At 38.6% G+C, this 13,884-nt stretch overlaps 1 protein-coding gene across 1 annotated transcript; it reads left to right on the top strand.

Moving 5' to 3' along the window:
• The first annotated feature begins 1,199 nt into the window (after window positions 1-1,199).
• Window positions 1,200-6,516, top strand: LOC115130473 (SLIT and NTRK-like protein 4). Its single transcript, XM_029661653.2, has 2 exons — window positions 1,200-1,759; window positions 2,312-6,516. Exons 1-2 carry the CDS (start codon window positions 1,667-1,669, stop codon window positions 4,805-4,807), a joined length of 2,589 nt encoding a protein of 862 aa, XP_029517513.2. The 5' UTR covers window positions 1,200-1,666; the 3' UTR covers window positions 4,808-6,516.
• Window positions 6,517-13,884: the final 7,368 nt, after the last annotated feature.

The following is a 13,884-nucleotide window of genomic DNA, read 5'->3' as shown; positions in this document are numbered from 1 at the left end:
TCACCTCTTCCTCTCTGACCAAGTTTATAAAGTGGGTGAAAATTACTTTCAGCCAGAAGAGGGCGCTACCTTTTATTTCTGCATGTGTGAGAAATATCTCCAACCATACAGTAACATCCTGCCCTTGACTTGGGTTCACTCGCTTGAACAACCCGTACCACCTAACCTCGTATCAAAACTAACTTAGATGGGAAAAAATTGTTTACATTATTTTTTTTTTTTTTACAATAGCATACTTTCACTATTACTGTGTCATCCTGAATTTTCCAATTGTTTCTGTCTTTATTGTTCTTCCTCATATTCTACAAAAAAAGAAAGCTTTTAGTGATTTGTCACTGTGCCATTGAAACGTAGGAAGAGCTATTTGCGTTTCACACATTTAGAGCTATTCACATTGTCTTTTTGAACAAACAGGTAAAGTCTAGGCTACCATTGAGGGGTGTCTATTTTTGGTGTCACATGAGGGAGTTCGGAAGTGCGCACCTGTTGTCTGAAAACCAAAGTGAGGCTGAACGGCAGTTAGCATCTAATGGCAAATCCATGCATACTACTCAAAAACACATTTGAGAGGTATTGTTTTTTTTTACTTCATTGAGCAATGCTGGCTTTGCTTTGACTGCAGTCCACCTTGAATAAGAGTCCCCATTAGAATGCCGCTCACGTTCTGTGCCATTTTAAAAACACTCCAATCATAAAATAGAATGCCAGGTGCCATGCCCTCTTGAATTGTCAGGTAGGCCTACCTTACATTACATTCAACCATTAGGCTATATAGCACAATGCGATATGGGTAACGATCATAATAATAAGAAACACAATTACACAAATATTTTAAATTACTATGTATCTACTTCTTATTTCAAGGTCTGAAGTTCCCCGTGTGGTCTATGAGACCCCCTCTCCTCACTCATCTCTCTCCCTGCATCTCTTTTCGCCCCCTCCCCTCCTCCCCCATTCTCTCTGCATCTCTGCATTCTCTCCTCCCACAAGTCGTGTGGGAAGCTCAATGCAGCTGTAAAGCAGCATACCAATGACACAGGCAGGTATCTTCCCACTTATCCGGATCCCTGATGACTGTTTTATCAGTAGTTTATTTGAACGTAGTTTATTGATTTGGTGGAATATTGCCCGCATCTGACTAAACTGAATGATACATTTTTCGCGACAGTCGCTGTTCTGCTTTTTTCCCGAATATCAGTGTGTTTTTTCCCCTCATTTTATTTGCCTTGGTGTAAAGACTGGCTGAACCTCAGACATCACTGGTAGGTAGCCCTGTGAACTACATGATTCGAAAAGAGACGAGATGTAATATTTTTTGAGGTGAGTAAACCCGCGCATGATATATTTCGGTTTATCGAGTGGGTAGCCTATTGCTGTTTTGTTTTTGCCTGAACTATTCAATCCAACTTCAGCGAGCATCTCTATGGACTGGGGGTGTTGGAGCAGCACAATTCGTTTCCTTCTTCTCTGTCATGAACTGGAGAGCATGCTGAAGTTGCTTTGCAGTCACTTCAGCTGCTTGCCTTCAGTCCCTTCTGTCTGAACGCAGAGGTGGGCACCTTGTCTTTAGTTCATTCCGCACTGAAATGCTTCATGGATATACAGCAACACTGGGGACCCTACGAGAGAAATAATGTTTTAAACAAGTGGAGTCTGTCAAGAAGAGATGCATAGGCTGAAATCTGAGCCCACTGCGATTCTGACGTCTGAATGGGAGCAATGTCTGTCTATCAAGAAACCACATTTACAAACGCTTAAGGTAAGAAAGACAACGTTTTTTTATACATGGTTGGAAAGATGTAATATCCATTCTTTACATTGTTTATTATAATATGGTTTGATCCCTTTTGGGGCAGAGGCTTCATGGGATGTTTTAGCCCATAATATGTCACCATACAGTAGGGTGCAGTAGCCTATATATTTTCTCCTCTTTTTGTTGAATAACCTGGTATATGCCCACACAATTGGCCCACTTGCTATATAGAATGATTTATTCCTCTGGTGATTTTATGTTTGGTAACATCAGAAGGAGATGATTATAAGGCTGATCGGGCAATTATTATTAGTCTATTATTAGGTTATTATTATTAATATGAGAGAGTCATATTTTTTCAGGATAAAATAGTACTTGGTAGCTGTATTGCTAAAGAGAAATGGGTTGATTTGTGTACATTAATGTAGCCTGATGTGTAGCCAAAGCATTACTAACATCAGCAGTAGGCTATTAACTACCCATTTATGAAATACTGTTTGTATGTATAGTACAAATTTGTGTTTTTGATTGTTTGTTTGTTTGTTTTTCCTCTCAAAGGTTACTAAATGGTTTTCTGGGGGATTTATAAAAGGCAAAATGCTGCTTCTAGTTCTTTTGGCCTTTTCCGTATCGAATACGTTTTCTGACTTGGATTCTGACCTCTCAGCGGAGACTTGCAGCGCCTGTTCTTGCATGTCCATCGAGAACGTCCTCTATGTGAACTGTGAGAAAATAACTGTGTACAGACCTACTCAGCTGCTGCCCCCGGTCTCTAGCCTCTATCATTTGAATTTCCAAAATAACCTATTGATCATCCTTTACCCCAATTCCTTTCTCAATTTCACACACGCAGTCTCTCTTCAACTGGGAAACAACAAATTACAGAACATCGAGGGAGGGGCCTTTTATGGCCTTAGTTCATTGAAACAGCTGCACTTAAATAACAATGAATTAAAAGTGCTCCGAGCTGACACTTTCTATGGGATCGAAAACTTGGAATACCTCCAGGCTGACTACAATTTGATTAAGTATATTGAAAAAGGATCATTCAACAAATTGCATAGGCTGAAAGTTCTCATCCTAAATGACAATCTCGTCCAGATCCTTCCTGATAATATTTTTCGCTTTGCCTCCCTTACACATTTGGATATAAGAGGAAACAGGATACAGAAGCTACCATATCTTGGAGTTTTGGAACACATTGGACGTATAGTGGAATTGCAGCTCGATGACAACCCATGGAATTGCACTTGTGATTTGTTACCCTTGAAAGCTTGGTTGGAGAACATGCCCTATAACATTTTTATTGGGGAGGCTATATGTGAAACCCCTAGTGACCTGTATGGACGCCTGTTGAAAGAAACAAACAAACAGGAACTGTGTCCCATGGGAACAGGTAGTGACTTTGACGTAAGGATGCCCCCTTCACAGCCAGATAATGGCCAAACAACAACCGACACTGCACCCACTACGATACCCCCCATCACAACAAACCCATCTAAAATGTATGGTAACGGGATTGTTGGTTTACCTGGTTTGAATAAACATATTCCAATTATGTCCTATCAAACAAGAACCCCACCTCTCTCCTGCCCACAGCCTTGCACATGCAAAGCTCATCCCTCAGACTTTGGTATTGGTGTGAGTTGCCAAGAGAGAAGTATACACAATCTAGCAGATCTCATTCCCAAACCACCAAATGCCAAGAAGCTACACCTGAGTGGTAATTATATACAATATATCAGTCCAGTTGATTTCCAAGGCTTTGAGGGTTTAGATTTATTACATCTGGGCAGCAATCAAATAGTCACAGTTCAAAAAGGTGTCTTTGCAAATCTAACCAACCTCCGTAGGCTTTATCTCAATGGAAACCAACTAGAGCAGCTGCATCCTGAGATGTTCCTTGGGCTCAGTAACCTCCAATACTTGTACTTGGAATACAATGCCATAAAAGAGGTGTTAGCAGAGACCTTTGACTCCATGCCAAATCTGCAGTTGTTGTATCTGAACAATAATGTGCTAAGGAGCCTCCCTGCCTATATCTTTGCTAGCGTTTCCTTGGCTAGGCTAAATCTTAAGAACAACCATTTCATGACTCTGCCTGTGAGTGGCGTCCTTGACCAGCTGAGGTCTCTCACTCAGATTGATCTGGAAGGCAATCCATGGGAATGCTCCTGTGATTTAGTGGCTCTGAAACTTTGGCTGGAGAAGCTGAATGATGGAGTGGCTGCAAAGGAGATCAAATGCGCATCCCCAGTGCAGTTTTCCAATATAGAGTTAAGGCTGCTGAAAAATGAGATCCTATGCCCCAAACTCATAGCTAGGTCCCCTTTCATCCTGACCAGTGCTATTCCGGTGGTGAACTCCTTGTCCCCAGCAGGGGTGGGCAAAGCCCCTCCGGGAGGTCCAGTTCCCCTATCCATCATGATCCTCAGTATCCTGGTGGTGCTCATCCTCACAGTATTTGTTGCTTTCTGCCTCTTGGTGTTTGTGCTTAGGCGCAATAAAAAGCCACCCGGACGCCAGGAGGGCATGGGGAATCAGGAGTGTGGCTCCATGCAACTCGCGCTCAGAAGACACAACAAATCTAGCAAGAAAGATGACCTGGGAGGGGAGACGTTCATCCCCCAAACTATCGAGCATATGAGCAAGAGCCACACCTGTTCGATTAGAGACTCTGAGTCAGGCTTTAGATTTGCTGACTCACAGAGACAGAAAATAATAATGCGCAACAGCACTGACCAAGACAAGGACTCACTGTCCCCCCTGGACCCCCGAAATAAGAGACTGAGCACCATTGATGAGCTGGATGAGTTCCTGCCGAGAGAATCCAACATGTTCATTCAAAACTTTTTAGACAGTAAAAGGCTGGATTTCAACAGTATAGGGGTGAGTGGGTTTGAGATCCGTTACCCAGAGAAACCACATGACAAAAATATGAAAAAGTCACTAATAGGGGGAAAAAACGAGTATTATGAACTTAAAGCAAAACTTCAAGGTACACCTGACTACCTTCAAGTTCTGGAGGAACAGACTCAAATGAGTAAAATGTAGGCTATGTATCCACTCAATTCCCCCCCCCCCTCCCCCAATTACAAAAGTGCCTTGTGGAAAACCTTAATGACCAATGGATAAACTGGACAGCTGGCTCCAGTCAGATAACCAGATTTCCTGGGAATCAGTGGCTCTCTTGCAAATACAGACTTTCCCCCTGATGTGTTGATGCCATTATAACATGTATGAATAACACATCATACCACAAGACATCCTTAAGAGACAATTGTAGTATTTTGCTGCTTCTGAAATTGGTACTTTTTTTCAACCAAATCATTGAGTCACGGAAACAATGTTGAGTGTTACTCATATTGACCCTTCCACAGTGTTTTTGTGGAAATATCGAATCAGTATTTTAGATGAAATAACTAACTATCAGAAATTGTGACTTTGCAGTTCTCCTGGGAATATAACGTTGTTGGGATCCCCCCATTTACAGACACTTACGATCTGCCTGGATTATAACTGATCACTGCTGGTCGCTTCTGGGGGCCCTGATGCCTTGTTTTCACTATGAAAAGGCACTTACAAACCGAATAGCAGATATGGAATGATTCTGTTACTTTTTTTGTGTAAAGAGCCATGTTAATAGGGTTTGAATGAAATGTGGTTCCTCTTGATATTTTTGGGTATGGCACATGTCTGTATTTTTTTAAGCCCAAGAAAACAGCTGCTTGCCATGTAAGCGTACCTGGATTTATTTTGTAAGTCTGCATTATTTGTATCTGTGAGACAGTTTGTAAATTACAACAGAAGACAAAACAACTATACCGATTAAAAAAAATATATAATAAATAAAAAACACAAATATATGATTGATGACCCCTGTCAACTGTCAATTGGTAGTGCATTTAACTACATTATTTATTTATTTTTCAATGCAGTATTATTTAAAGATTATTGGTACTATTTAAAAGTGAAATGGACATGTAGAATACTTGAGCCACAAAATATTTATCAGTCTAAATCTTTCTGTTTTCTGAGTTTCTTCAAGACCTCTACTGATGGCCTGAATGAAAGGGGAATAGTGATGATGTTGCACGAACTGAGGTCTAATAGTATTTGAAGTTTAACAAATTCCTTATTCTTATATACCACAGTATCTTGTAAAATGTTTGTTATTAACATTATGCAACCAAAATAAATGTACATTAAAGTGAAACGATTCTGGATTGTTTGACTGTGTACCCTGGGAACGGAATAGAAAGCAGAGAAGGGTAGTGTATGAGATGAGTTCAATTTAACTTTGGAAGACAATTGTGTTGCTAAGAATTTGCTTTATATAGCTAACTGATCTGGACAGAATCACATCAAACACCATGTGCAATATTAATATGCTCAATCATAATAGCTTAAATCTTTTATCTCATTTATTAGTTCAAGGTTATATTGTGGAGACATTTTATGTTGTTATTTCAAATTATTTTATTCACTTTATTTGACCAAGTCCTTATTTAAAGTATTGTTAAGTTAATGAGTGTTTGAAATACCAATGGATAGAATGTACCTTCAAATATATAATAAATACAATTTTCTATCAGACAGCAGAATACTGTATATTGGTTAGTTTTAAATTGTATAACCTGTTTAAGTCAAGGTATTAAAAGCAGCACCTATTTGCACTGTGTTTTTCTTTTCCTCGAGAAAATGTAATCTTGTTTCCTCAGTCGTTTAAGTTGCTTTATAAATAAAGCCTTGAATATTCATGAAGAAAAACCTGAATAGTTGACTATTTGAACACAAAATCTGTTTTAATACTGTGTGACATGAATCTCAATTCAGCAATCAACAGATACACATGATTTAACCCCATCATCAATGCTGTGTGTTTTCTTATTTTTTTATCATGTCACATTAGACTGAGTAAATAATGTTTAGGGCATTATTCTTTCATTTTGTTTTAAGGCCATTACAGTATTCCTTTATAGGGGAGGAATTCATTAATGAGTAAAAGGATGATATGGTGTCATAACCTTTACAGATGTTCTGGTGCATATTTGGTGAGTCTTGTTCTATGATAAAACAGGGAGTAACGTTTTAAAGATGTGGGTGAGAACTAAACTAGTGTTAGGATGTTTGTGAAGGGACAGGTCAAGTGAACTTGAATTTTATACTATGTAATATACTGTATGCACCTGATGCTATATGGATCTAGTGGTTATCAGCAGTGTCTACTTATTTATTTTGTTTATTTTTTGTTTAGTTTTGTTAGTTTTCTACTTTAATAGCATTTCATGGTTGCACTTCTCCCACAAATAAATGTTTATGTCATTTTAGTTTTCCTTTTGTCTAATATGGTCTTTTATGAATTAAGTGTTTCTTGCCAGTAAACATTCATGTTATTAATTTGTCATATTCACTTAGAGAGACATGGGTTCATGTACTGTACTGTAGTAGATGGATGTCTCATCGTTTTGCTTCCATTGTCTGGCGCATACTGCAGTGTGGGCCCATAGTCATTGCCTGGTGTTGCCTGTAGTCTGTTTCTGTTTTATTTTCTGTCTTTTTGTATGAAATGTCTTTCTTACAAACAAGCCTTGCCAACATAGCATATTTTAAATTGATAAGTGAATACTCAGGTTATACTTATGCCATAATTAATCTCATTGTCTACTGAATGTTTGTGTATTTGGTCTGTTTGTTATGTTGTATTTTCTTGTTTACATTCTTACAGTGGTGAACTCATTTGGTTAATACAAAATGTGAAACACCCCTTGGAAATCTTTTTAGACTTCCAATCATCCTCAATATTGTTTTTCTGAAAAAAAAGTAACCTATATTGTAGCATACTAATTTGCTCTAAATGACTCATGAATGCAGACACTGCATGCTGATGTCAATTTCACATGATTGTGTGTGTTTGCATGCATTTGCATTGTGACTGTAAACACATTGGCAGAGCCTAGCCTTTTCATTGCATTTAGCTGTTTTGCCAGATGTCTTTATTTTTTTTTATAGTTACACACTTTGATCTAATGTGTTGCCTGGTCTGAATGTTGACTACAGAAACGGCTGATAGAGATGACAAGGTTTGTACATTATGCACTGAATGTACAAAACATTAGGAATACCTGCTCTTTCCATGACATAGACTGACCAGGTGAATCCAGGTGATAGCTATGATACCTTATTGATGTCACTTGTTAAATCCACTTCAATCAGTGTAGATGAAGGGGAGGAGACAGGTTAAGCATTGGAATCAAGGGTACCTGTAGGCCAGTATCCCGGTGGAACGACGCCTTGTAGATTCCATTCCCTGACGAATTTAAGCTGTTTATCACACGATAAACTGATGGAGTAAGAGATTTTGCTCTGAATATTACAACTGACTAGGTATCTCCCTTTCCAATCCATATCGATGTCATCATTGGTTTGACAAAACACAGCAATGCCCTTCCTATGCAATTCCACAAGGGAAAAAATTAACACATGACGTCACAAAAGCAGGAGGTCTTCCTAATGTTTGGTATACTCAGTGTATAATCCCTCAAATGCTGTTGCTTCCACCTTCTTATGTGACTTCATGTGTGAATTTTATCCCTTGGTGAATTGCAAAGGAAGTGCATTGCTGTGTTTTGTCAAACCAATAATGGCATCCATGTGGATTGGTTTCCTGTAATGTAATATTCAAAGCAGAATCTCTTACTCCATCAGTTTATCATGTGATTTTATAGACATTTAGATTTTCACATTATTGTTTCATATGCGAGTTGCCTTTGTGAAATATTTTTTTTTGATACATCCTCGTCTTGTAATGCCCCAAGAAATAGATGTATTGGTTCTTTAATGAGGCATATTACATATGGTTGAACCCATCATCAGGGTTTACAAGATGGTTTACATGTATCTATCCATAGCGTGTTTTAACCAGATATATATATTTTTTTACCCAGATAAGTTTGCTAACTTTGCTATGCGAGGGGTTGAACGATAAAGTGTGTCTGTATTTGTGTTAGTAATCTGCTCAAAGTATGTGTGACTGTGCATGTGCATTCACCGCTTTTATTGTAACGATTAAGCTCCCAATCATATTTCTGACATCACTTCTGGCTGGTACTGTTGTTTTCCTTTGTTTGCATTTCTGTGTCACTAACTATTTGAATATGTTGTGGCTCTTGGAACAGATCATGTTTGGTTGTAAGGAGGGGATTCATTTGAAGGAATTTTTAAAAACGTAACTGAGTGATCTTAATATACACCCCTCGAGTCTCTTCCCCTGCCCCTGAACTCTCAACTTTGCCACACTGTCCTGTATGCCCGGCAGGCCCTCCAACCCTGCCCCTCACCCTGCAAGCCAAGCCCTTTCAAGCCTTTCTAAATGATGCCATGAAATGGAAAATCATTTATTCATGTATTTTTGCTCCTGTCAATGTCACATGCTCATTAGGCAGCACACTTCCTGCAGCACACTTCCCGGCGGTGCAGGAGTGCAGGGCTGCATGCACAAGCAGACACTGTGGCACTCAATGGATGCTTTTCCATTTCAACCACAGAGCTATAAGGAGAGCCGAGTGTGAGCTGTGATTGGCAGATAAACGGGGATGGATTAAATCTCAGGGTCTTTGCCTCTCCAATGTAGTCATTGGTTTGAAGAAAGAAAGGCAGAGCATGGCACGACAGTATAGGGCTGTGTGCTTCTCTATGTCAAGACAAGTTTAACAATGGAGAATTGCCCATGGCTTGTGAATAAGTGTGCAGTTAAATTGGTAAAATATTGATGAAAATAATTGTCTTCAGCAGTATTGAAATAAAGAGAATTGTTTGTAACATAAAATTGATCACTGCTTCTTCACATGCTCCACAGAGAGTTGTTATATGTTGCTATGGTATTTTATGCCACTGTGTGCCCATGCTACTAATCAGGTATTTGTGCCTGTAGTGGTGTGTCTTATGATTCTCCAGGGAGGTTGTTGAGCATAGAGAATGTGTTAAAAATACTTTATGTACTGGACATTTTAAAGTGGCCCATGTGGGAAGGTTGCTTTTACTTGTGTGTATGTTTGCTCTAAAACGTTTTCTGCCTTGAACTAAAAGGTAGTGCTCGCTCCCCTCCATAATGTTTTAGCATTTCTCAGTTGAGCAGATTTGAATATAACAAAATAAAAATCATTAATAAGTTATGTATATTGCATTTTTATTCTGGAAATTGAATTGTCAGAACATGTTGTCATGATGAAAAACAGTCACTGTTTCACTCCCGAGACAGGTTTCAATCACAGAAGCATAAATTAAGATAAAACATACAAAACTAAGTAGGTTATCTGCCCCCATGCTTAGTTTAGTTACAAACAAACAATTTTAGTGCAACATTTGTCACAGACCTTGTCTCTCTCCCATTTAGATTGCGTAATGGATGTTTTACTTTATAAATGTTTAATATGAAAGAATCCTAGGAGTGGGAGTTTGGGGACAAAAATGTCCCTGTTGGCAGGCATACACAAACAACATCAGAAACAACCTGAGCATCTTAAACTCCCTCTGTGCTGGTGCAGCTGCAACAGTGACATGACAAGGATTTTATAGTGCTGTTATACAGGAAGGATTATTGATGTCTATCCTGGCTAGGAGGAGGACATAGGGGGGAGGCCAATGATGGTATGATGACTGACAAAAAGAGAAAAAAAGTACAAACATCATATTTTGACTGCGACAATCCCTCAAGCGTTGTATGTATTTTCACATAACCAAATCAATCAGCGTATGAGTGCGTGCAGAGTGCAAGTCTGAAGTTTATATACACCTTAGCCAACTACATTTCAACTCAGTTTTTCACAATTCCTGACATTTAATCCGAGTAAAAATTCCCTGTTTTAGGTCAGTTAGGATCACTAATTTATTTTAAGAATGTGAAATGTCAGAATAATAGTAGAGAGAATGATTTATTTCAGCTTTTATTTATTTCATCACGTTCCCAGTGGGTCAGAAGTTTACATACACTCAATTAGTATTTGGTAGCATTGCCTTTTAAATTGTTTAACTTGTCTGAAACGTTTTGGGTAGCCTACCACAAGCTTCCCACAATAAGTTTGGTGAATTTTGTCCCATTCCTCCTGACAGAGCTGGTATAACTGAGTCAGGTTTGTAGGCCTCCTTGCTCGCACACACTTTTTCAGTTCTGCCCACACATTTTCTATAGGATTGATGCCAGGGCTTTGTGATGGCCACTCCAATACCTTGACTTTGTTGTCCTTATGCCAAGTGTGCTTGGGGTCATCTATTTTGTGAAATGCAACAGTCCCTCCTGCAGCAAAGCACCCCCACAACATGATGCTGCCTCCCCCTTTTTCCTCCAAACATAACGATGGTCATTATGGCCAAACAGTTCTATTTTTGTTTCATCAGACCAGAGGACATTTCTACAAAAATTATGACCATTGTCCCCATGTGCAGTTGCAAACCGTAATCTGACTTTTTAATAGCGGTTTTGGAGCAGTGGCTTCTTCCTTGCTGAGCCGCCTTTCAGGTTATGTCAATATAGGATCGCTTTACTGTGGATATAGATACTTTTGTACCTGTTTCCTCCAGCATCTTCACAAGGTCCTTTGCTGTTGTTCTGGGATTGATTCGCAGTTTTCACACCAAAGTACATTCATCTCTAGGAGACAGAACGTGTCTCCTTCCTAAGCGGTATGACGGCTGTGTGGTCCCATGGTGTCTATACTTGCCTCCTATTATTTGTACAGATGAACGTGGTACCTTCAGGTATTTGGAAATTGCTCGTAAGGATGAACCAGACTTGTGGAGGTCCACAATTTTATTTCTGAGGTCTTGGCTGATTTCTTTTGATTTTCCCATGATGTCAAGCAAAGAGGCACTGAGTTTGAAGGTAGGCCTTGAAATATATCCAAAGTTACACCTCCAATTGACTCAAATGATGTCAATTAGCCTATCAGAAGCTTCTAAAGCCATGACATATTTTTTTTTGAATTTTTCAAGCTGTTTAAAGGCCCAGTCAACTTAGTGTATATAAACTCCTGACCCACTGCAATTGCGATACAGTGAATTATAAGTGAAATAATATGTCTATAAACAATAGTTGGAAAAATGACTTGTGTCATGCACAAAGTAGATATCCTAACCGACTTGCCAAAACTAGTTTGTTAACAAGAAATTGGTTGAAAAGTGGTTGAAAAACAAGTTTTAATGACTCCAACCTAAGTGTATGTAAACCTCTGACTTCAACTGCATATGTTGGCTGTGTTTATAGTGTGCTGAGAGGTGCCTAGCGTATGCATCACCTCACTTTCCCAGTGTCATTTGCCGGTGAGAACAGGGCCTATGGAATGTAGGGAGAGACACTTGTATAATAGCATTTTAAATATTTTGTATTCTGAGCATGGCAGTAAGTTTTAAGCCACCATTGGTATTATACTCAAATATAGCTGGAGTTTGGGTTAAGTTGTCCAAAAAAGTATATTAATTCACGCATGCATCCTGGCAGAAGTTGTCAAAGTAAATTACCTTTTCCATGGCTAAATCCCAAATCCTCCTCAAAAGAGTGACAAATTGACAGATTAGCAAACAAAATCCGGTATTATTGTCACTGTCTGACTCACTATATGTCTTTGCATTGCTATATTATTTTCTCTATGCTCTAGAAAGCAGGCTGAACTCATTTATACTATTCCTACAGCAACCTTACATAAAAGTAACACAATCTCACATTTCAGCATATTTCGTGTGTTTTTTTTCTTTTTTTTGTGCCTTAATTGTCCTGAAAATACATACATTTTTGGGGGGCAAACTAAAGAACAACTTTTGAAAGTTATTGGAGCAATGCATTTTTGGCAATGATGTTCTACACTGCCTTTTTTTGTTTCCCACATATATATACCAATATAAGTATTTCAGTGACAACCTGGATAACAATATTGGGTTGTTAACACGTTTGTTTTATATATAGTTATATTGGTAGCTTTACGTTTGTTTTTATTTTTATTAATTCCAATGCTGTTTTCTAGGCTTCTTTTCACTGAATACTTTGGGATATGTCGTATTTTATGAGTGTTGCCAGATTGGAGTAAAAACATTTTTTTTAAACATTTAAAAAAAAATCCGATATCGATCACGATATTTGATTGTGGATTGGGATACATTTTCATGTTGGGAAATTCATTCATCAATAAATGTGGGGGAATAAAATATGTTTGGTTTAAATTCCCCTGGTGCAAATGCATGGTATTTGCAACTATAACGAGTCTGGAATATTATCAATTAAGCCATATCAATGCAGTTAAACAAGTTAATGTAAAATAATGAATTATGTTGGCTTACATTTATGGCACTTCCAAGGCCATTTCATGAGGATTATTACATACTTAGGATATTGTAACGAGGCATATGTCAGCATTGTAGGCCTACTGTCTCTTCCCAGAGGTCTACTAGGCTTTCATGGCATCGGCCGTTACAGCTCACTTTGCCACATATGAGCCCTGGATAGAGTCTCTGTTGCAGATTAGACTTTCTTCTGCTACATTGGCGGCAGTGTTGAGATCGTCCATCTCACGTATAATTATGTGATCTAGAGGTGGGAAGCATTCTGTTTTTCAACATTGTGTTGGGTGTAATTACATTGATATATCTAGTGAATAATGGGCGTAACCGATAGAAGTAGTCACTACAGGTGTGATCAAGCCTTACATCAAAGTAGCCTGAAGCTGAATGAAAAGTGCCATCCCCTGACCAGTTATTCAGAAGAAAATTACCAGTGTGGACCCAAAACAAACACTTTCTAGACATTTACAAACAACCTGTTTAAAGTGTTATTACAACCATGGTGTTCTGTTGTTGCTGAAGCTTATATATAAAATAACCTGACAATGATCCACATCATATGGGTTGACACATATTGTAAGTGTGTTATGCAGTAGGTTGCAAACTGTAATATGAATCACTGTTGATCCATCTGGTTCTCATCTGATGAGATGTATCATTATTATATGGTTAGCTGAATGGCTTCAGACTGAGCATTTCTCACTGGAAATTGCTGCTGACATTGGACATAGCTTAGGTTTAGGGTATTTAATTAATTACAGACTTTCCTATGTCACTATTCCCAACATATTATACCCCATAGG

Source organism: Oncorhynchus nerka, linkage group LG6 (genome assembly GCF_034236695.1).
Source record: "Oncorhynchus nerka isolate Pitt River linkage group LG6, Oner_Uvic_2.0, whole genome shotgun sequence".
Taxonomy (NCBI): Eukaryota; Metazoa; Chordata; class Actinopteri; order Salmoniformes; family Salmonidae; genus Oncorhynchus; species Oncorhynchus nerka.
The sequence above is the reverse complement of the archived record's forward strand: the minus strand, read 5'-3'. Positions and strand labels throughout refer to the sequence as shown.